This window comes from Pecten maximus, chromosome 11 (assembly GCF_902652985.1).
Source record: "Pecten maximus chromosome 11, xPecMax1.1, whole genome shotgun sequence".
Lineage (NCBI taxonomy): Eukaryota > Metazoa > Mollusca > Bivalvia > Pectinida > Pectinidae > Pecten > Pecten maximus.
Window position 1 is genome coordinate 10,975,012 of NC_047025.1, and position 26,187 is coordinate 11,001,198.

At 36.1% G+C, this 26,187-nt stretch overlaps 1 protein-coding gene across 1 annotated transcript; it reads right to left on the reverse strand.

Annotated features, from left to right (window-relative positions):
* Nucleotides 1-585: 585 nt before the first annotated feature.
* Nucleotides 586-1,881, reverse strand: LOC117338429 (neuropeptide S receptor-like). The gene has a single exon (XM_033899783.1). The coding sequence runs from the start codon at nt 1,879-1,881 to the stop codon at nt 586-588; it is 1,296 nt and encodes a 431-aa protein (XP_033755674.1).
* Between the last annotated feature and the right edge of the window lie 24,306 nt (nt 1,882-26,187).

Genomic DNA, 26,187 nt, shown 5'->3' on the forward strand with positions numbered 1-26,187 from the left:
AAGAAATTGATACTGTGACATGAGTATACTTTAAACGAGAGGACAACAGTGTTATAGAACGTCCCGCCTTGGAGGTGGGACAACAAGATAACAACCCCTCTGGAGAAAAGTTCATAACTTGATAAACACTTGGCAGGCCTGGTGTTTATCGTGCCTATCAAGTTAAGAATCTTTCCCTAGAATTGCGATCACCATGCCGCGCCCCGAAGGGTACGACAAATTCCATCAATTCTTTCCCTGTCGAAATGGGGAATGCAGTGAAGTGCTGGAGCAATTGCTATATATCAAGAAGCAATGACGATGCTGTATTGTATTTTGAAGTCTTTATCAGTGTCAAATCAATCGCAATTTCTCGGCAATTTCCGATAAAGCTCGGAAATTGGTATCCTGAGTTTAACCAATCAGAACTGTGTATGATTATTTACTCTTACACATGATTAGTGTCTCCACAAAATATGTCTGTCTAAGAATAAAATCGATCTGAATGATCATTAATTATTGCATCGTTATCGAGTTTTCCCAGAGTTCCACAGCAAGCAGGAGAGTTATGACAGATTTGAAACAATAGGTTGAATAGTCACTTGATCATATAAAAGAGGCCCTATCCGTACACTTCACGTAACAATACTCCATTCCGGGCTCGCTACATTTGCGTTCTTCGACATTAATACCGATTTCCAATCGATAGTTGACTTTTGTTTCCCTCACAAAAGTTCTTGGTATTTCTCCGGAGGAATGCCGAGTGTCTGTTTTCGTTTGTGACTTTTCGGCATTTACCGAATGTTTCGATATGATAACTTTGTTTCCATACGACCCTGAAGAATGGAACGTTGCCATATAATTGCAGCAGTTCTGGTTTGGCCTGGAAGAAACGTTGAGCTTGACCTTTTTTCTTCTACACGGACAACATAGTGAGCTACACCGGAATGGGTGCATCGTAAAAATGGCGTAAAACACGGGATTCACGGCACTGTGAACCATAAAAATAATTTCAGAAACTTTCAGAGCTTGTTTAAGTTGGAATTCATAATCACTATATATTCGTATTGAAGATATGGCGAAATACGGCATCATACACACAAGAAATCCGATAATCACTGTTAATGTCATTGTCACAACGCGCATGCGTGATGCTGATATCAAATTCCGCTTTCCCGACATTCTTGGTGAAGAGGAATTTCCCCTTATACTAGAGCCTCTACTCCACACGACTTTGGCTATATTGAAATAGCAGTAAAACATCAAAACACACGGAACAAGCAAAACATACGAGGAAAAGAAGGTAAAATATAACTTACGCTGCCAAGGGTGATCATATCCGTGACTTAAACATTTCAATTTGCTTGTTCCGTCACTTCTCCTAACGCGTTCCTCCTTGAAAATAAAAAGCTGCGGTATAGCGAATATCAGTGCAAGCGTCCACGCGACCGCGACTTTCGTCCATATCTTCGGTCTCTTTGCAAGCGATTGCATCGGGCGGACGATGACCTGGTATCGGTCAATACTCATGCCTGTAAGTAGGAACGTGGCACTAGCCAGAGTGACAACTTGTAGGTATACGGTCAATTTACACAACACTGGACCAAGTACCCACTCGCCAAACGCCACAAAGAGAATTTCTGTAGTCATAGTGATGCAAGCGACAGCCAAATCTCCGATTGCCAAATTTGTCATGAAGATGTTGACTCTTTTCACCCTTCTGCTACGCTTCCATAACAGTAGCACGATCATCAGACCGTTTCCGACCAGTGTCACCACAAGTATGAACATCACTGTGGTTACAGTAGTAACTATTTCCGGTGTCCACACATCCCGGCTTCCAGACGCAAATTCACTTGTATTCTGTGTAACCTGTTCGAAGTCCTCCGAGGTGGTTGTCATGATGGCTCTGTAGCTGGTGTCAGACAGACAACTTATCAGCTAACCTGTAAAAGTAAATATAGTTGTATGAGATATCGTGTCTGATTTCAGCCATGTCGCATTGTGGTATTGGCGCCTCGTCAACGCAACTGTTCTTCAAGGCGCCATAAAAGAGCGACATTGCGCCAAAGCGACAAAATTACGCTACATTGCAACGAAATGATTTATCACCTTGTCATGTTGTCATGGTACTTGTGTAGCGTTGGGGGCGCCGATGCGTAAGTGCGACATGGTGAAAATCAGCCAACATGAGCACATTTTTAAGATTTATATAATGTTTGTGTTATGTATGTGGTATTTTAATGGTCACGTTAAGTAACAACATAGCTTCTCAATGCATTTGCGATTCTGTATTTTTTTATTACTGACACACGGGGTTTTGTTTCGCTACACAAACGTTACAACATAGAAGCGTTTTGATTTAAACATATTTATTGCCCTAAAATTGAGCAGAGGATTAGGCACAAGTTTTTCCAACTTATCAACGCCTTTCCTCTAATACAGTTCATATATTGATATATGCATGACATGACATTTAACAAGGCATACAAATCATAATATACAATCAATACCTTTTACTTAAAACCTGTTGCTGGATTTGATGAAAATATGCACGTGTCTGAAAACTACGGACAGATTTTCATTATAGAAGCGTTATTGATTGCATGGTGTATAAAACAATATTTGACATTTCGGCGTACAAAATACATACCCGAAATACTAATTAATACAATGGCTCTATAGCGGATATTCTATAAACATAGAATAGTCTGTTAACGATATTGCTGAGATATCGTGACCAGATAGCCCATCTGTGGATTGGGGCGGCCCGACGGTTATCATTGGACAAAACGTGCTCAGAATACGTTAATACGAATATATGTTATGTCCACCAGGTGGCGCTGGAGGTCAACAGACACACAAGAAATCGACAATGATTGTCGTTGATTTGACAAAATGAATAAATTGTACATGAAAAGATACACTCCAAGCTTTGATAATACACAATGTATTTCAATTTCGTTATCACCATATTTTGTTCGCTGATCTTTTTACAGTCTATGTATACGTATATATCATATCTTAATTCAAATTTAATGTTTTCAACGTGGCTATATTTATACATGTATCACTAAAAATGTCATTTTTCTTTTGAATTTTCGCTATCATGACGTCATGCCTGTCAACCAGCGGTTTTCTTGCTTCCTGCTATATCTAATCGCAAGCCTAGATGACAGTTACTCAGGAAACAATGTTCGTCCAATGATTGAATAATTTAGTACATTGAAGATGTTTCTAAATTAAGATACATCGTTATCATTTTTACGACACCTGATCTGCTATATAGAGAATCAATGAACCATTAATTTCTTAAAAACGAGTTTAAAAGTTCAGATGTAATGATCTCTAATTAGGTACGATTTCACTATAGAGACGACATTCGTGACGTCACAATAGTGTTATTAATGTCTTGCTTCCATTGTTTGTTTGCTGGGTGTATCGTCCCGTGAACAGAGTCATTTTGAGCCGGGGTCTCATTGTAGTAGTTGGTGACAACTCCACTGAACAACATACGGGCGGCACGTCGCAGGCCATCCAGAGCAATTAGGGTAAGGTATCTTGGCCAAGAACACAACAATGACAGTGCAAAATGACCCTTTTCTCAGCTTTTCAAAAAGCACAAACCGACACGGATAGGAAGTGTGCACAACGCACCTTGGATCTTCACTTGAGGTCACTTGGCCTAAGCTCTACCTCGACCCCTCTTGTTTGCATTGCTTCTGAGGAAGGCGTATAACTGTCATGCGAAAATAATGCTTATGAGGCATTTCTTTTATAACATATAGGATGTCTTACTAATAAATATATATAACATGCAAGATATATTCATAACATCGCCATATATAGCATGACGTACAGGACCGACATAGTTTCGCATCTATATACGGCCACATCGCTTGCGGTCATGTGCTATGGGCACTTCGTGATACATACATAATGTCGGAACCAACACTCATTCCGGATATTAACAGCAAGTGATGTCTGAAATTGTATCAGCCGGGTTAATGAAAATGTCAGGTTTAATTTTTTTTTTAAACCACCGCTAATAGTGCCGTAAGTTCAGCGGAGTGTAAAAAGTGCAATGAATTCGACACACAATCAGTGTCATGCTGTTTAAACACGGAGAGTATAATGAGGTACAAGTATTAGCTCTTATTTTAAAATGCGCTATGTTAGCACATGGAGTTACATCGTTTTTTCCATTGTGTGTTTTATGAGTACAAAAACTGATTATTTGTAGAAAAAACACCCACAGAAATGCACACGTTATTTACAGTATTCATTTATCTCTATATATAAATATATTGAAATAAAAAGTCAAACACAGATCTGCTGTCTCCCTAGTACTTTCGCGGCTACATCGTGCCGCTCTTCAGGGGATAATATATTTAGATATATTTCTTTCCGTCCGTCCGTCTGTCCGTCTATCTATCTATTCATATTTTATTCATTTATTTTTATATATATTTATCTATTTAATTGATTCATTTATCAATTTCGATTAATAAATTTATGTATTCATCTATCTAGGTGTGTGTGTGTGTATTGTTACTATACCAACGAATGACGTCATTATATTAATTTATTAAAACTGAAACATAATTATTTCATTGTGACAGTTACGTTTTAAAGCCACACACTCCCAAACAACCTAAAATTCTAGTTGCACAAATGCATTAATGGCAATCCGAGAATTCCCCGTATACTTTCGTAAATACACATTTTCTTTCAGTTTCTGATTCACCATAATCTGTTAGGTATGTATCAAGTCCGAAAACTGTAAAAGGCTCGAAATGTAAACATTGATATATGTTTCTTCGGGAGTATGTGGCTTTAATGTGGTAATATGTAACAGATACCGACAAGTAGCAGTTCTGTTAATATGTAAAGGTCTACTTCAGAAACCTTTTCGGCATTTTCTGAATTACTCCATAACTCAATAAAGATCCGTCATATTACCCGAAGTGAAGTAAGAGATAATGTTAGAGGTTGTGAGTGACACAGATCAATAACAAATTTCAACTTCCGGTTCAGGAGATGGTTGACGAAAATACTTTTACGGTTAATTGAGGAGCGTTAAAAGAAATACCATGCTCAGAATATGGAGTATAGTGTTAAACTTTGTCACATAGAGTGCATCTAGGCAGCAGGTGTGACTGATATAGAATAAAATCGAGTTAACTGGTTAAGATGTAACAGCAGCCATTTTGAATGAAGCGCTGCACCTTGATGCCATAATCCATAATAATTAAAAGAAAGATTAGGAAGCTTACCTGTTTAGCGATAGTAAAGGGAGCTGTATAAAAAAAATCTGCCGACTTGCGAATAGTAGCGAGGAGCGGCCGTGATCACGTCTGAAACAACAGAAAGTGCGAGATCCTTTTGAAAAGGTCAACAGAATTATAGAAAGATATAGAAGTTTGAAGTGAGACCATATAGGGACAAATTAACAAGCTGTGGTACTCTCTGGATAACTATAATAAACATTGATGTGATCTCAACTGCATGAAAACACAAACATTTGGCCAGGAACTAAGAAAATCAATTTCCTGCAGCATAAAATATAAGATTATTTTAGTCTGTACTGGCCATGGGATGGTATGCATCTATCGGTGACATCCGGAACTCTTCGGGGAATCTACAGCGACAATACCCGATGAGTTCAGAATGCCATCAGTGACTCTGTCGAAATTGTGGCTAAAATAGTGATGCTGACATGAAAAGCAAGGTTGTTGAATAGGGAAGCCATATCCATGCCACTGCTAGGCTAGGAAAACCTAATTACATATATACAAATATATTTATTGAAGTTGGAGCACCACGTCATCTGAATATCACTCGTTATACCAATAGAACTTTTTCAGTATTGCACCAAATTTAATATTACAGGGTGGAGACTATGTAAACAAATATCACAGATTCTGCAATGACACAAATAAAGAAAAATGCAATAGGGCAAAAAGAACTGCAAAATATCACACACCAAAAAGGCACCAAGGTAGTATGCGAAATAAGTGACAGGCAATGTCAAAGTTGACAATAAATCCTGCGCTGGAGTTACGTCCAATCAAAGAGAAAGGGGAACAAGGGGAACTTTACAATAACAGAAAACTGCTAAAAGTCCAATGAACTGAACAGTTTTCAAGAGTGTTTTCACCAACGAGGATTCCAATAACATACCAGAACAGAATATGCAACACTGCAATAATTATTACAAGAAGAAAAGACAGTGCAATGTTAGAACGAGTTCATAGAAGAGCAGCAAAACCTGTGTCATCAATCAAAGAGGTAAAATACTCTTACAGACTAAACTCGCTAGAATTACCTACCTTAGAATATTGAAGAGTCCGGATGGATCTTATACAGGTTAACAGAATTCTTAAAGATATGACATTTGTGACAAATATGATTTATTTGAAATCCAACAAGGCACCCCCACATGAGGACACAGATTATAATTAGTACAAAAGACAAACTCATCACTCGGAAAACATCTAAACAATAAAGTAGTGCACCATTGGAACAATTTATCACATGATATAAAAGACACAGAAAACATCAAGACCTTCAAATAAAGGATAAACAATTCCATGGAAGATAATCAATTAAAACGTGTGCCTTACTGTTTCTTGGAAGTGCCGGAACTGGATCTAGAGAACTTTTATAAAATGGGTAAAATACTATAAATATCATATGATAGAAGTTATATGACACAGCCAATATGATATTTAAGAGTGTGACGTTTCCATGACTACACTCTCACCTTCATCAGACTAATGACCATTGTGAAGCGTACACGCACTGTCTTATGTAGTGTCCGAGCTGGTAAAAGATTCGATCTACTCAGAAGGATGTTTCGTCTTTATAACGATCCTATTGCCAACATGATCGAAAATAGTGTGTCGAGATGGTAAAATAAAAATAGAATCCAACAACTAGTGTACGAGATGGTATGATGTACTGTAGATGTAAATGTTCCAGAATATCATAGCCATCATAATTAAAGGTATTACAAACTTCGAAGACAAGTGACAAGTAACAAGCCTATTGTCACGTGGTTTTGAAGAGTGAAGAGATATTGCTGTCCTAAAAATTCCATAAATCAGTTCTAGTAATTATGTTGTAGTTTGGCCAAATCACTTAATCGAAACTGTTTAGTAAAGTGTACGATGGTGAACCTAAAGTGTCTCGAATACTTAGCTAATAACTGGACTCAAACTGGCAACGTCTCTCATTCTAGGTATACACCGTAAGATTTCGCTAAAGAGAAATTCTCACTGACTAGATTTGGTAAGGTGACCTGTACTCTCCACTTTTACAATTTTACGCTCCTCGAAGACGACCATAATTCATGTATGTTTTAGCTCCAATGACCCACCCCCCCCCCCCCCCCCCCTCCCCCCCCCCCCCCCTTAATTAATCTCCTTGTCTAGATCTACTGCTTACACTTGAAGCGGTCAACGGCATCAAATCTGTAATAGGAAGTAGTATTGAAAAAAAATATCATGCTCTTGCTAAGGCTCGAGCTCTCGCTCTGTAAGGGATTGAGTTTGGTAAGGTGACCCGTACTCTCGACGATTACATACATTTCTTATCAGTCCATAAAGTACAAATTTATTAGAATGTCATCTAGAAACGGATAAATAAAAATACGGAGTTGATTACGTGTCTTCGGATAAGTTGTATCAACACAGAAAGATATTCCGCAAGGGAGCTTTTTCAAATTAGTTGAGAGGAATCTCCAATATCACGCATTATTTAAATGAGGTTTTATATCGAGTTTTTCATATTGGCTATATAAAACAACACTTTTTCCTCTAGAAAGGATATGTCGGAATCAGATTCGCGTTAAGCTAAGAAGTAATGCAAACGTATGTTTTTCTACATTTGTGATTTACGAGAACATCACTTCAACAGTGGTACGCCGTGTAATATATAGAGTTAGACACGGATGCCATAGATTGAGCACATTAAGTGAGGCACCGATAACGATTTTGAAGATCGTCAGCCAGCATGACATGTCTGGATTCTTATTAATAGTGTCACCAGTGCACAACATAATCGCTTATTTCATGATATTTTGAAATTATCCAATATCGAAAATTTACAAAATCGTTTCAAGTAAGGAGATAAGTCACCTCACTATTTCTGTAAGTTTATCACAGAATTGTTTATGTGACGTTCAAACGTTGCAATATCGTAATGTGAAAATATTTGAAATCTTGATATCTTTGTTATTAAACTTAGGATTTTTTATTCAATATCTTATCACGTATCGAGCAAGTGCACTAATCTATGATCTTTTTAGAGCCAATCTCGTTGATTCGCCTGCTTGTCAATGTGGACATCCCTGTGAAGATCCCCATCATTTTTTCCTTAAATGTCCCCTGTACAATAACTTAAGAGGAACTCTTATTGCTGATTTAACCTGGTGCGGTCCTGTAAATGTAGATGTACTTTGCAATGGTGACACGAATATTTCCTCAGCTGACAATATAAAAATCGCCAAAGCTGTGCAAAACTTCTTGAGAAAGTCGGGAAGATTCGAGTTAATTATCACTTCCTATCCCCCCCTCCCCCCTCTCTCTCTCTCTCTCTCTCTCTCTCTCTCTCTCTCTCTCTCTCTCTCTCTCTCTCTCTCCTCTTCCTCTTTTTTTTTGATGCCACTTTCCTATACTTAAAAAAACAACTTAATCAAAAAATGCTCCATATTTTTTTTCTTCTCTCTTCTTTATCACAATTTTGAATTGAATATTCTTATATACCATCATATGACTATGTTATTGTTTATTATTTTGTTATTTTTACGGGAGAAGTCATTTATAAGTTGGTAAAACTTGCTGACTAATCCCTTTGTCATTTTTGTATGTCAATAAAATATGTTTAAACTAATTAAACCAATCACGTATGTTGCAAAAATTGTCCCTGGTATCTTATATCTTATGATTTACTTTGAAGATAAAGCTTGTGATTGATGTTGTAAAACAAGTGTTTACTAGCATTTTTCATTTTTTTTTTTAGCAAACTCTTCAAATATTATTTGGAAAAAACATTATCTTTTCAAACATCTTTGTAACGTTTTCGTTAAAAATGTTGTTTTTAACACCAATCTTGTTTTCTACAACAAAATGTAACGGTTATCACGCGGAGAAAGAAAAACATATATGAATGGTCTTTTATCAAATTTGCTGAGAAATTAAAATTCCTTTGTAATTGACGAATGTTACTTCACATATTCAGAGAATTATTTTAGTCAAATGGAGCTATCGCAAGAATTTTTTTTTAGTGAAGTGTACACCAAGGTTCGATCCCAGGCCCTCCTTTATTTTTCATTAACTTTTTCATCTCCAATGCAAAGGATTTCTAAGATTATTCTGTATCGTTATTTGATGTAACTTTTCAACTTTGACATTCAGCTTTTATTTCTAATCAGAAGATGATGTCGAAGCAGTATATTATTCAGACTACATACAGGAACAGAGTGAAGGAAACGATTGATTAATCTCGAAATGAGATTCTCTATTTAGAAATTATAATATCCCTTATTCATTTACGGATGTTGATGACGTCGATCCATGGTTTTATCAACCCTGATCAGCGATATCCGCCGACCTTGAGGTCGATAAAACCATCCATCGACCGAACCTAATTTGCCATAATATTTTCTTATTTCTTCATATCATTGCGAGGATGCAAACATTTCAGTTCTAACATTTTCTTATTCAATTTTCGCAAGTGTCCAGTCATGTGATCACGTGCGACTATGTTGCCCAATGAAAATGAACATAGGATATGAAAATAATCATATGAATTACGCTTTACATTGAACATAAAATGAGTGATATTTTATACAATAATACATATGTTGGACGTAATTCCCCAGATAACATTAGGAAAATTAAGGGGAATCCCCGACTAAAGTTGTATTTCGTTTTTAACCACAGGCGTCTGGGTCCGGCTTGCTAAGTTGAAAGTATCATTTTCTCTAATAATATCATCAATCGATATCTCCAACAGGAAATGAACAGCGAGTTCTGTGATATATGTTGCTGAATGAATCCTTTCCATCTATGTGGCAACATTTAGCATCTTCTATTATTTTCTTGGCCCGATACTTATCTTATAACATTAAATATTTGTTATCAAATCATACAAATGCTATGTTTATGACCAGTTCAAATTCATATTCCAATAACAAAAACTGTATCTCCTTAATCCGCGACCGTTATGTACTGCAAGGTCTACTGTATCAAAGCTTTAACAAAACTTGACGACTGGTCACTCCAGCTCCGACTGACAACCTTGACAACCTTCAGTTTTGTTATGGTATTTAATCGGTGCCTACGATGACAGTGAGTACGAACGAAGATCGTATCAAAAACATTTTACCTTTTTTATTTAGCTTCAAAATAATATTATTCATAAAAGCGAAAACGATATAGAAATTGCCCTAATACATGATTCACTCTCGCAATTTATCTACAAGAGTGTACATGTATATTTTAAACACAATCTCCCTTTCCCGCGAGGGATTAGTCCTTCATTTAAATAATCTTTTTATATAATAAATTTTATTATCTGTCACCCTGGTTGCATTTATAGTGACAATACATATAATCTAGCAAGCGTTTTATTGTTTATACATATTCACTTATGTTAAAATCTGCCTTCCTTAAATAAATACTTCTTTCTTTTCAACCATTTCCTCGTATGTTCATTTGAAAGAATAAAATCTTTAAATCAAAGTGGTTTTTTTCTCCGGGCTACTCCGGCTTTCCTCCAACTCTAAACCTGGCACGTCCTTAAATGATCCTGGCTGTTAATAGGATGTTAAACAAAAACAAACCAAACAAACCAAATAAATCAAAGTCCATTCAACAGACACACAGTACAAAGCATATCCGTGAGCTTGATCAAATGACGCCATAATTACGTCATGTGATCCTTGATTGCATCTATCCGCTCATTCTCATACAATGTAGATGCAGTCCAGATTAACGTTGAAGCAATGGGAGAATGTGGTGCCAAATGTACTGTTCATTTCATCTATATTTCTTTGTTTATAATATGATTCGCTGTCCGACCCCGCCATACCACATATTTGTTCACCATTTTACAAAACATAATTAGGAGTATTTCAAATTAACACGATTAATGCCAACTCCCTGTGAGATTATACCCGAGATAGCAGACTCGAAAGAAGATTGATCATCAAACACGAAATAGTCAGTAGACCAGGAGGTGCGCTCGGAAGTCAGAGAAATCAACATCCTAAAAAGCTAATCCCTCAAATCCAATATGTTTTCATTTTCCGGAATAAACAAAACCCTCAAGAAGATAAGAAACTAAATGACATTAACGTATAGACGCATACACATGGAGAAACTGGAAAATCAATTTAATCATCTGCAACCACTTCTATCGACAACTTGCGCTGACATTTTACAGGTTTCAATGCACGGAACGGTGTTGAAGGAGATAGTGAGCTTTAGTATATATAGGCTGGTACAGCGAACTTAAATGATATTTCGACTCAATCGACATTTTTCAATTATGTGTTATGGATTTTTTGTCTTGATATAAGACTGCGTAATATGAGTTTAAAAAAACGACCTCAAGTGAGACTTAAAGTGATGACAACGGAACCACTAGGCATATCAACAAACATCAAACATTACTGAGTTCATATCGCAAACGGAAAGACGTATACTAAATATGGTATCAACCATAATAATTTACAGTGGTCTTCATTAACCTCCAAAGTGCTTTCCTCTATTTCCATGATTTAATGGATACGTGGCAACTGAATAACACCTATAATGTTAACCCCGCGCGCTTTATAGAGAGATGAAATTTGTACTTTAGTCAATGCATGTAAAGCTTTACAATTGTCTGAATCGACTTACAATCTCTCAAATTCCTAGGCATTAGTTAGTTGATATTTAATGAAAAGGATGTTGACCTGCATATGGATTACAGTCTCTAACAATGTTTCCTTTTGTTTTGGATGTATTGGACGGTAGTTGTGGGCACATTTAGTGCCTTTTTTGTGGATTGCTGTTACAACTGCTGCTTCCAGTACCATAGTGATATAATGATAGGCAATCGCTAATTGAAATATAATGCAAAGGTTTTATATTCACGAGGGCTTCCTTTTCATTACTTTGGCAAATATATCAAATTTCTCCAAATTTCACACCTCGGGAATATTTCTGTATTGTGGCAATACCATCTAATGCGATGGTGTAATTATAGTGTTTTAAAAGTTTGACATATGCCATTTTCTGATTTATCAAGGCCTGTTACAGACGACATCATGACCTCATTTTGAAAATATTCTTTTTCCTTATAAGTTATGGAGTCAGATCTGTTCGTTACTGGTTGATGAATCTGGAGGTTCCGTTATCGTCAACGTAGTTCTCATTCTGAGGATATCTGAATTTGACTTAAGATTGCATGACGGTTCGTATTGACTCAGACGACGATTAATCCTGCGGAATACCTGGTCTTATATTCCTGGTACTTTTTTAGGAGTCTTGATGCTTTTTTGTTTTTGTTTATGTTATTTTTGCCCCTTGTCTCAACGATTTTGAGTTTGAATTGTGGTTTTGTTTTGTAGTCGGTGTTATCTGCTTGACCAACTCATTACATAAACGATGGTAATTATTTGGACCAAAGATCTGAACAGTAACACCAACGAAAATGTGATATGCTCCTCGAATGTCAAGAAACATTCGACACTATCCGTCGCTGGCGTTTTGTAAAACAACTTGTGGGGTATGGCAACAAGGATTTAGGAGATTTATTTCAAATCTGCTAGATTATCATTACTCCATCTGGTCATCTGCGACGATCAAAGTCCCTAAAGGCAGTATCTTATGAGCAACCCCCAGACGATTTCAGCACTGTAGCGAAATGATTGGCAGACGACAACAAGCTGTATGCGCGTGCGAACATTCGAAATCAATAAACTAGAAGAATGATCAAATGATCATAGTGGAAAATAGATATTGCTGTTCTGTCGGCAGTAATCAATGTTCTCAGCTGAGTCCAAAATTCATCAAGGAACTATATCGTAGAATATTTCGACAAAGAGACAAGGGGAAAACATTCACCAGCATCTAGAATGTACATCCCTTTTACTTTTCGTAGTTTGTAATCTATGTATACAATTAAAACTAGAAAATGTAGGCAAGACAGGAATATCCCTACACTATGGTGTAAATATGAACCAAATCTGGTGAAGCGTTCTAAACGTGACATTGATTCGGAAAATAATGTGTCACGCGCAGAAGGGGTTAAATGTACCACGTTCGGGTATTCTCAAGATATGTTATAGATTCAGACCGGACGCAGCGGATGCGAAGAACGTCCAACATAGACGGGAAATAACAAAAAAATGTCATTGAAACTTTATATATATAGTTGTGTTATACCTATAAATCAAACGATGGCTGTCTCAGTTTGAATCAGGACAGATTGAAAAGACGCCACAGATCGCATACTAACTGGTCTTCCGTCATATCCTGGTATTTATCAATGACAAATATTTACTATCTTCAAAGACAAAGTAAAATTAATAAAAACCATTAAATAATCAAATTATTACAAAATTATTCGTGAACTCCGCAATGACAATGACAATAACAATTGTTTATTCTCGTAAACAGTACAGTAAAGAGAATATGAATATTAACAAATGGATAACAATTATGCATGGTAAAACAAGATGGACATCAGTATTGTGAATTAATTATCTCATTTATATAAATAATAAATTGAGTCAATGAAATGAGTTCAGTCTGAGTTACGTAAATGAATAATGTATGAAATTTAAATGTATTTGGTCTCTCATAATAATATCTAGACATATATTTCCGTCTGTTGTTGAGTACAAGTTGTTTGTTATAACATATATATGCATAAACGACGGTATTTCCTCACTACAAGCGTTTGATCAGTTGTACAAGATCAAGTCCGCAATGATGTGAGAAATATCAGTGATTATGAAATCAGATCCCTCAGACTATCGATAACACACTCAACTTGTTCCTTTGTTGAAAACTCCGATCAGCCTTCAGCTTCATTTAATATATATTTAAAGTTCCATGACATCCGACGATCAAAATTATTCCTCCCCCTCCTTGCTATGGTAATTGAGACCGTAGATTAAATGGTATTCATTGGAAGCTTTGGCACCAGCGAATTTCCTTTAATTACGACCTTTTGCAGTTACCCTTGTGGAAAATCAATCTATACATCTAAACATTCTGTGAGAATATTTGACGTTTTTCTTTGAATACTGTCCTTGCAACGGTGCCTTGGAAAAAATCTCAAAACGTTATTGCGTTCAATATTTACAAGCAACGCCGATACTATCGTCACCAAAAAGAGGATCACCTTGGGGCCGTTTTATTTCTGTTCATTTGTACATGAGGGAATTCAATTAGTTCTTTTTTTCCTCAATTATGTTCTGTAGATGTAGGTTTCCCCAATTTTTGATAAAACGATATTGAAAATACCCTTGCTCCAACAGCTCGTCCTTCACAGACGACACTTCGCGTCAATGTTTTTCACATCTCTGACTAGCAACACACTCATGTACGTACAATTCAATCCCTAAATCTTAACCAATATCCAACCAACGACATGTATTGAACTATTGGGATGGGTCCCCTCAAATCTGGTCCACAACATCACTGCCGAGTTCTGGAAGGACGAAACAGCTTTACGATCTATGTTTATAGCCATGATTCGTCTTCGACAGGATTTGTTTCGAAGTTATTTTGGAGTGATATTGTCTGGTGTGTTCTGATATAATTCTTTAACTTATTAAGATACACCAATGATAGGTAAAACTTAGTTCATCTTCTGTGGAAAATTTTATATACAAGTTATTGGAATTTTGTTGAAACATTAAATATGTCATAGGCATTGAGATTTTACTTAGAATTCCATTGCAATTTGAAAACATATCTATATAAAGGGGTTATCGAACTTTTTGTACGTGTTTGAAAATATATATGCGAATTATGGAATCTGTTATACTGGTTTTCAATGAAATATGGTTAGATAATAAAATAGAAAGTATTCGAAATCAAAATTAGTCTTCCATGTATTTATTTCATTTAAATATATTTGTATTACCATAGATCAATACAAATAGGATTGGGCACAAGTTATAGCAACATTATCAAAGACATTTCCCGAATCATTACGTTCAAAAAAAGTGAAGGTCATCAATTAAATCTTTTTGTAACATTGTTCTCCGAATATTCAAAGACAAAGGAAATACAGTAGAAAAGTATGTTTATACGTTATTGAATTTATTGCTAGTTTTTATAAACAGGTGCACATTTCTGAATATAATTATATTAGTGTATTTATTTGTTTCTTCAACCGTGAAGCGTGTTAAATAACAGTGTCCGTCAGAAGAAAGAAAAATCTTTAAGTCTTACATAAAATGCATAAAATCAACTACAACACTATCTTTCGTATTCACTAGTCTTCTTTAATTGTTTTGTACACTATGAAGTTCACTATTCTTAGATAAATTGTAACGGTTATTAAGCATTGAACTGCTTTCAGTTTGAAGCTAGGGGCTGATAATGCCGAGTGGACAAAGGCAAATTTAACATGGGCCTTTGTCCAGTTGGCATTATCAGCCTATAACTGCCAACTGAAAACAGTTTAATTCTTATATTTACCAATTGCGATTAAAAAAAGCCACTGTAATTAATGGAATTGTTCCTTTAAGTTTCCCCGCCATTCTCGGCTGTGGTTCAGCGTAAAACAATAGTGAGTAAGATAACAGAAAAAAATAAATAAAATAAAAAAATGAAAACATGAAGATGATATGTACCCGACTTGTTGAATTAAATTTTCTACGGCAGAAGGTTTATTTTCCACTCTTTTATATTGCTGGGTCAGCAGGCGTGTTACTGCTTTATTCATACGCGAGTTGAGTTGGCAGTTATGAGCTGGTAACGCCCACCTTCAGCTGGTAAGGTCATATAGCGGTAATGCCATAGAGTGATAAATATAGAACCATGTCCCCAAGACTACCATTAAGAAATCCTTCTTAAATACCGTTCATACTTAATTGTTGGGGAATCCTAGATTATTCTGTTAGGTTATTCTGTTATTCTGTTAGGTTATTCTATTATTCTGTTAGATTATTCTGTTAGGTTTTCACCTTTATTTAATTTCTTTAAAAGTTACATGACAGCCGAAATGTCTTAGTACGGCAATGGGAACCGTAGATTAAATGTGTCCCATGGGAACTTTGACACCAATGGAATTAATATGATTATGACGTATTTCGGGTGAACCTTGTGGGAGTTCTATCTGTACCATCACTTCTTATTTGCTTTGAATTTTCTCTTTATATGTTGGATGGGAATGGCATTGAAAACTATTACTGGTATTGCTCTCCAACGCAATATTATTGCGATCAAATCTATCATAACACGATAATACTACTAAATAGGACTTTTGTGAATACATATTGACATTGTGGTTTATTTGCATTTTATATACATATTCGTGAATTACCTACGACATAAACCGCTTCGCTCATCCCTTTTTATATAATCTATAAATAGGTGTGGATTAAAGTGCCGTTTTACCGCGGTATTTTCGGAGTTTTCACACCACAACGAAATCAAATAACATTATGTTATAAAATAAATTCAAAGACGTCATGTCAAGATGGATCGAAACATGTTATGTGTGAATATGAACTAAATCTGTCCAGAGGTGCATGCGATATCTGTACAAAATCTTTGTACGTACAGACGGATGGACGGACGCACGGATACAGCGCCTTCAGGAATGTTGTAACGCCATCTTGTTCTCGAGAATGAGAATTCGCTACCAAGAAGTTTTCGTGTGAAAGTGTTGAATAACAAAATTTTCAGGGAGTATTCGCAAGGCAGTTTATCAAATTAGCCGACTCCTAGAATGTAGTATTATCGATCGTGTTTCATTAGCCATGGTCATAACAGGCAACATGAAGTTTGTATTAATGATTTCTGTCTGGTATTTTTGATAGGGTTTGGGTTCGCAAGGTTTCAATTATCACACCTTAGTTTTTTGTTTTTAATTATCTATATTGATGATGTTGTTGACCTCTAACCTAGAACATGGTAAACTGATGTTGATACATCACAAAAAATCTCCTTTATCATATAACGAAATACAGCAGACAGTCCTTAATAGGGATTTAGGATCAAACAGACGAGGGAAACTTGAAATGATATATGATAGATTTCTAATTTAGTAGCACAAGTCGGTACTAGGTGCTCTAATTACATGAAATTCATTAACCATTTTTCGGAGATACAAATATTCTTGTTTAACCGAAGCCATCCATTTTTTACAATGTGGGTTTGATTCACATCCAATGTACATATCGTGTTAACCTGCACTTAATATACAATTACTAAGCCTCAACAATTTGCACCAGTACTTAAAAAATCTAATTCAGCGCGAAATGAGAAGAGGAAATCTACCAAGTTCAAAATAGATCATTACGTTAGGTTTTAGATTTACGAACTCTTAGTTTTTGTTTTTTTGTTTTGTTTTTGTTTTGCAAAAGTCAGATGAATTTGTTCGATATCAGACTCTTTGTGTAAACCCCGCATCTTGCACACATAGTTGGTTATACTGCCGACGTATGTATCAAAAAGAGACAGCAAAGTACAGAAATTTAATAACATTGAATAACAGGATCTTTTAAGAGAAAGCTAGGCATTCCTTTTTTTATTTTACATAGTTGATACTTCAAAATACGTCGACGTAATAGTGTGTGAAGAAAGTTTATGGAACCCTCCCTGGTATCTAGAGTACGTGGTTAGCATATTAAGAAAGAGTGTCGCCAACGGAACAAAAGGTCGCCTCAGATTGTTAATCACTATACTATATAATAATAGCATTAGGGGATGGGTTACCCAATTGGAATCTATAGCAAAGTGCTGCAATTCTAACAGGAAATATTCTTAAACTTAACAAGTCTAAGTCCAATCACAGAGGTTTGTAATGATTTTTTGTTTAAATAAAAAATAGTGCCATGGTCAGCATATATCCATAATATACGGACCACGGCTCTATTTTTGATTTTTATCATAAACATTCATTACCAACCCCTGTGGTCCAATATAATAAGAAAACAGACTTTCTCACAAATAATTTATTTTGACTATGGGGAGTAATTTCTAATCCCTACAGAAGCCCTCAAACCATGCAAATATCAGTGCCCCCCTAGAACAATTATAAAGATATTACTATCTTAACATTAAGAAACGCTGACGCCGACGTCTGGGTAACATCATAGCCCCTCTCTTCGAGAGGTCAGCTAAAATATTGACTAACGGACGACAGACATTTCATCGTACCATTCAAGTCCGCTGGCGTTTCCCGCAATGTCGGCTAAACCGAACTCTTTGTACGTACAGACGGATGGACGGACGCACGGATAAAGCGCCTTCAGGAATGTTGTAACGCCATCTTGTTCTCGAGAATGAGAATTCGCTACCAAGAAGTTTTCGTGTGAAAAAACAACTCCACAACAGGCTGCTGTTGACGACATGCAGCGAGACACACCAGATCAATTATCAGCCGATCTTGTGGGAGTTTGCTGCTAATGTGAATAACCCTATGTCAGTCTAAGCATCTCGGAGAGACGGATAATTTGTTTTAGAGGCTTAATGCAATACCACTGCAAGCTCAAAAAACATTAAATTCAATTAGTGTTGATGCATTAAGAGATAATTAGATTGGACAATTAACAAGGAAAGGTGGATATTTAAATAACGAATATATGAATATTTAATTCGTATTTCATTATTCGTTGGAATATCCCCAGCGACAGCGATGGATGAAATCAATTTTTTGCTCGTTTAGGATTTGTTTTAATCTATTTTTATTTTGTTTGTCACAACGTTATGTGAGAGGAAGATTTTCCGGGAGTATTAACGCACATCGCCGGAGATTATCCCGATCTGTGCCGCCTTAAAAGACTTTATGGAAATTACTGGTTCGTTATATGACTCCTATTTACAGGGATGTAAGTCCTTTTGGAGCTGTCTTCCTGTTATCACTTTCTTTGATGACGATAGTAATAACCTACGTAAATATAGGGAACAATTGGATGGATTTAGATGGCATCTATGGTACTATAGCGACCAACTAGGTCACTATAACAACCATCTAGGTAACTATTGAGATCAACTAGGTCACTATAACGTAGCTACAGTGATCAACTAGGTCACTATAACAACAATCAATGTAAACATAGCGATCAACTAGGTCACTATACCAACAATCAATGTAACTATAGACATCAACTAGGTCACTATAACAACCACCTGGGTAACTATAACGATCAACTAGGTCACTATAACAACCATCTAGGTAGCTACAGTGATCAACTAGGTCACTATAACAACCATCTAGGTAATTATAACGATCAACTAGGTCACTGTAACAACCATCTAGGTAGATATAGCGATCAACTAAGTCACTGTAACAACCATCTAGGTAAATACAGTGATCAACTAGGTCACTGTAACAACCATCTAGGTAAATATAGCGATCAACTAGGTCACTGTAACAACCATCTAGGTAGATATAGCGATCAACTAGGTCACTGTAACAACCATCTAGGTAAATATAGCGATCAACTAGGTCACTGTAACAACCATCTAGGTAGATATAGCGATCAACTAAGTCACTGTAACAACCATCTAGGTAAATACAGTGATCAACTAGGTCACTATAACAACCATCTGGGTAAATATAGCGATCAACTAAGTCACTGTAACAACCATCTAGGTAAATATAGCGATCAACTAGGTCACTATAACAACCATCTGGGTAGATATAGCGATCAACTAGGTCACTGTAACAACCATCAAGGTAACTATAGAGAGCAACTAGGTCACTATAACAACCATCAAGGTAACTATAGCGATCAACTAGGTCACTATAACAACCATCTAGGTAAATATAGAGATCAACTAGGTCACTATAACAATCAACTAGGTAACTATAGAGATCAACTAGGTCACTATAACAACCATCTAGGTAACTATAGCGATCAACTAGGTCACTGTAACAACCATCTAGGTAACTATAACGATCAACTAGGTCACTATAACAACCATCTAGGTAATTATAACGATCAACTAGGTCACTATAACAACCATCTGGGTAACTATAACGATCAACTAGGTCACTATAACAACCATCTGGGTAATTACAGTTATCAACTAGGTCACTATAACAACCATCTAGGTAACTATAACGATCAACTAGGTCACTATAACAACCATCTAGGTAGCTACAGTGATCAACTAGGTCACTATAACAACCATCTAGGTAACTATAGATATCAACTAGGTCACTATAACAACCATCTAGGTAACTATAGCGATCAACTAGGTCACTATAACAACCATCTAGGTAGCTACAGTGATCAAGTAGGTCACTATAACAACCATCTAGGTAACTATAGAGATCAACTAGGGCACTATAACAATCAACTAGGTAACTATAACGATCAACTAGGTCACTATAACAACCACCTGGGTAACTATAGAGATCAACTAGGTCACTGTAACAACCATCTAGGTAAATATAGCGATCAACTAGGTCACTGTAACAACCATCTGGGTAGATATAGCGATCAACTAGGTCACTGTAACAACCATCTAGGTAAATACAGTGATCAACTAGGTCACTATAACAACCATCTGGGTAAATATAGCGATCAACTAAGTCACTGTAACAACCATCTAGGTAAATATAGCGATCAACTAGGTCACTATAACAACCATCTGGGTAGATATAGCGATCAACTAGGTCACTGTAACAACCATCAAGGTAACTATAGAGAGCAACTAGGTCACTATAACAACCATCAAGGTAACTATAGCGATCAACTAGGTCACTATAACAACCATCTAGGTAAATATAGAGATCAACTAGGTCATTATAACAATCAACTAGGTAACTATAGAGATCAACTAAGTCACTATAACAACCATCTGGGTAACTATTGAGATTAACTAGGTCACTATAACAACCATCTGGGTAACTATAGCGATCAACTAGGTCACTATAACAACCATCAAGGTAACTATAGCGATCAACTAGGTCACTATAACAACCATCTAGGTAAATATAGAGATCAACTAGGTCACTATAACAATCAACTAGGTAACTATAGAGATCAACTAGGTCACTATAACAACCATCTAGGTAACTATAGCGATCAACTAGGTCACTGTAACAACCATCTAGGTAACTATAACGATCAACTAGGTCACTATAACAACCATCTAGGTAATTATAACGATCAACTAGGTCACTATAACAACCATCTGGGTAACTATAACGATCAACTAGGTCACTATAACAGCCATCTGGGTAATTACAGTTATCAACTAGGTCACTATAACAACCATCTAGGTAACTATAACGATCAACTAGGTCACTATAACAACCATCTAGGTAGCTACAGTGATCAACTAGGTCACTATAACAACCATCTAGGTAACTATAGATATCAACTAGGTCACTATAACAACCATCTAGGTAACTATAGCGATCAACTAGGTCACTATAACAACCATCTAGGTAGCTACAGTGATCAAGTAGGTCACTATAACAACCATCTAGGTAACTATAGAGATCAACTAGGGCACTATAACAATCAACTAGGTAACTATAACGATCAACTAGGTCACTATAACAACCACCTGGGTAACTATAGAGATCAACTAGGTCACTGTAACAACCATCTAGGTAAATATAGCGATCAACTAGGTCACTGTAACAACCATCTGGGTAAATATAGCGATCAACTAAGTCACTGTAACAACCATCTAGGTAACTATAGAGATCAACTAGGTCACTGTAACAACCATCTGGGTAGATATAGCGATCAACTAGGTCACTGTAACAACCATCAAGGTAACTATAGAGAGCAACTAGGTCACTATAACAACCATCAAGGTAACTATAGCGATCAACTAGGTCACTATAACAACCACCTGGGTAACTATAGCGATCAACTAAGTCACTGTAACAACCATCTAGGTAAATATAGAGATCAACTAGGTCATTATAACAATCAACTAGGTAACTATAAAGATCAACTAAGTCACTGTAACAACCATCAAGGTAACTATTGAGATTAACTAGGTCACTATAACAACCATATGGGTAACTATAGCGATCAACTAGGTCACTATAACAACCATCTGGGTAAATATAGAGATCAACTAGGTCACTATAACAATCAACTAGGTAACCACAGAGATCAACTTGGTCACTATAGCGACCATGTAGGTAACTATAGCGACCAACTAGATGAATATAGCAACCCGTCTACAGGCGAATTATGTAGCAACCATATAGGTAAACCATTAAGGTAAATTGTAATTATAGCAATAAAATAGATTACTATAGCAATATTCTAGGTAACCATAGCAACCGTCTAGGTAAGAATAGCGATCGACAAGTTTAACTATATATAGGGAACAACCAACCAATTGAAAAAATATATTTTTGAAACAGCCCCTGTGTATAGAAAGTTGAGCCAAGGATAAAATGTCTGGCAGCCACTGATTGGCCAGTATGTTATGAAGTGAGAAAATAGATATGAATAGATATGTAGCCTGATAGGTAACTATCAATAAGAAATGTTGATATAAATTTCTTAAGTCCGATTGGTTTTTTTCCCAAAAGTTCACGTAATAATAGTAAACATGTAAACATTTAAGATTTTTGAGAATTTTTACTGCGAAATTCACCTATTTTCAAAATGGCTACCCTGGAGAAAATTTTAGCTGAAGGACCCAACTTTTTTTTTTGATTAGGTTTTATATCAGACCCTAAACTTTTGTTATAAACCATAATCGTCATATTCAATTCAAGAATTTGAATGAAATAATCCAAAATGTTAACACTAAAGTCTATGGGAAAACAATTGGTTGGTTGGTCTCTATAACAACCATCTAGGTAATTCTTGTGACTAGCTACCAGTTTGATACCCACATCAACCATAATACATTGGTTAACCTATGGAGTGCAGAGTGCATTAATAGCGTCATGTCTTAGACCTTTCCAGCCGTAATGACCAAAGCTCTACTTTACGGGCAATATTCGTCTAATATCTACCGTACCAGAATGAGGAGGAAACCGAGAAAAGATGAGACGGAGCAAGATAATCAGACTTGATAGCAATATCAACGTAAGTGTATAGCGAGATGAGTATGACTTCACTGTGAATGAATGGCTCTGCGCACCACAGCCACCGGATCGGTTAACATAAGTGTCCACCTCTCGACCATAATATCGAAAGCTCTCATCGCCATGTATGCTAGCATACTGGTTACAGTAAATAACATAATATCGTTTTCGCGGTGCTCTCATTTCCGCTGAAATCGGCTAAACCGTATTGATCTTAAATAGCCTTTTTTCCTTACTTAATATGTTTTTGTGTTTGAATTTATCAATTCTAGAGGGAAATATTTCGCGAAAAGTACATGCAGTACCGGTTCATACATTGACTTTTATCAAATTGTGTCTAATGAAGATATTTTTCCACTGATTATTTGGAACTTTTGAATTATCGACGGGCATATATTGTTTAAATGTAAAATATTGATTAATTGTATACCAAACGAGCCTTTGGCGATTTTCATTAGCTGCGATATCGTCCACTTTGCTTCATGATTTTGAGATTCCATATACATGAAGGAAAGTGACATGTATAGATAAATCCATATGGTTTTCGTAGTTGCTTAAGTGATTCTAGAAAAGTAACCTTCATGGAATCCATGTGATTGACTTCATGATTTCTGGTGTTGTCGGTTTAGCCAAGAGAAATCATTTCGTTTCGAGTTGTGTTCATTCTACCCTCGGATAAGCTTATTTTCGAACTGAAGTAATTTAACAGAACTTCTGAGTAGCATTTGTTCTACATTTCCATATGACACAAATAAATTCAATAATTCAATATCGTATGAACAGTGTCTTATTGTATTTATTACATTTCGAGAAGCATGCCTAAGAATGCATTTTCAATATTTCTCTATATCGTGGCAATCTACCTTTCTCGTTCACAACACAATAGCATGACGTCAGCACGACGTCATGTATTTATAACAATAGTGTTAAAGCACGTCTATTGCATCATTTCATAGAATTAAAATATGGCATCACAAAGAGCCTATTGTATAAGTATTCCATACCAACACCATTGTATTGTCAACCATTCTCATAGCCATTTTTGTACACTAAAATTTCAAAAACGGCAATGTACATCAGCGGCGGACAGTGCACCGCTTAAGTATACTTTAAATATCACGGGGTTCAAAGGTTTACCTTTTTTTCCACTTGTAAGTCATATACGTATATCATCCGCCATATCGTTAATAAAAAAGTCGTGTATATACAGTATAACGATTGATATATCTTCAAAATCCAAGGGTTCATTCCCGGTATATCAATTTACAGAGAACACTTGCAGCGAGCGGACGAAAATACCACTGAAATTTATGAGCGCATGTATTTTACAACACCTTATTAAAGATCAAAAACTAGTGTTGCCCTAATTAATAGTTTAATCTATAAAGAGTCGTTTTATCTCAAATAATCGATCATGGATTCCTATGATCGATTGTGGTTTGACTGCTCCGTGGACACTTTTATAGAGTTTCCGGGGCTTTAAAGCATCCCTGATTTACGAAATGAAGCATTTTAGAAAGTAGATTTCAGCATTAGCTGTATTAATGGAAAACAATCCTCGGAATTAGATAGGCTGCATAGTTTAACAAGCATCTCAGGCATTTTATAAGAAGTTAGTTTGATGAATATCATTATTTTCATGTGATTATGACTTTCAGTAACCCCTTTCTGGAAATAAAACATATAAGAAAAAAATCTTATAATATTGATAAACAGCCAAGAAGAGTTTTTGTCTGATCGCCAAAAAGAATTATAGATGAAATGTCAATGAATAAATGTTACTTTAAATCAAGTATCACGACCATGTATCTGGGTCCTATGTTAAATTATTGAAAAATTTTACCTAGATACACCTGGTCCCTGTGCGTAAATATAGATACATGTATGTATGTATGATTGGTGTATTATTGATAGATACCGTTAATTGCCTGGCCCCTGAGCTTTTTATTATTGATGGATAAGGGGATCAGGCATCTGGTCCCTGTGCTAATAGCGAACAAAATAGAGAGTATTACTGAAGTAGAGAATCACAGGGACTTAGCACGACCCACGGTACATATATAGTATAGTACCATAATACACATATATGGGCCGTGGGCTGGGGATTTGTGCCAAGTCCCTGTGTAGAGAATTGTCGTCTAATAATTCAAACATTGTCAGGTTTAATTTACAGCCAGGTTTTATTTACAATGTGTACGCATACAAAACCAATAAATAAAAGTATGATATGACAGCTTATTTAAAATTATAATTAAATAGATGGATTACTCTTGGTAATTAGACTAATCAGTGTCTGTTCTGGGTTTTTTTATATAGTTTTTTCTCTTTCTTTTTCCCCTCATTCGTTTTTTTTTTTTTTTTTTTTCTTTTTTTTTTTTTTTTTCTTTTTTTTTTTTTTTTTATATCATTATCTTTAAAAAATCATAGCTTACCTATAAGTGGTGCCTTATCCTGAGAGCCAGATCCTCCTTCCTGACAATGTTACGATGGTTATATGGTTAGGTAAGGTCCCTGGGTAAAGGCCCATGGTTGATGCAGTCGCTCTATTGACTCTACATAAAGTAACTCTCACTGACGCCTTTTGTAGAACCTCATGGTTTCAGATGTTGTCGCTGCTGTCAAGGAAAAACACTTTCACAGAGTTTTGTTAGAGTACCACTGCAATAGTTATTTCCATTGGCTAAAGTAATTTCACCGGAGGTAGCACCCTGCTTTTAAGTTTTTTCACGTGGGTAGTGTTCCTTTGGCTCTCTGCTTTTGTCGCGTTGCTTATGTTAAGGCACGTTCACGAAACCCGTGGGTAGTGTTCCTTTGGCTCTGCTTTTGTCGCGTTGCTTATGTTAAGGCACGTTCACGAAACCCGTGGGTAGCGCTCTATTGGCTGGTCACGGTGATAAGGATAATGACTCTATTGTTTGCCCCAAAGTAATTGAGGATAAGATTCCTTCA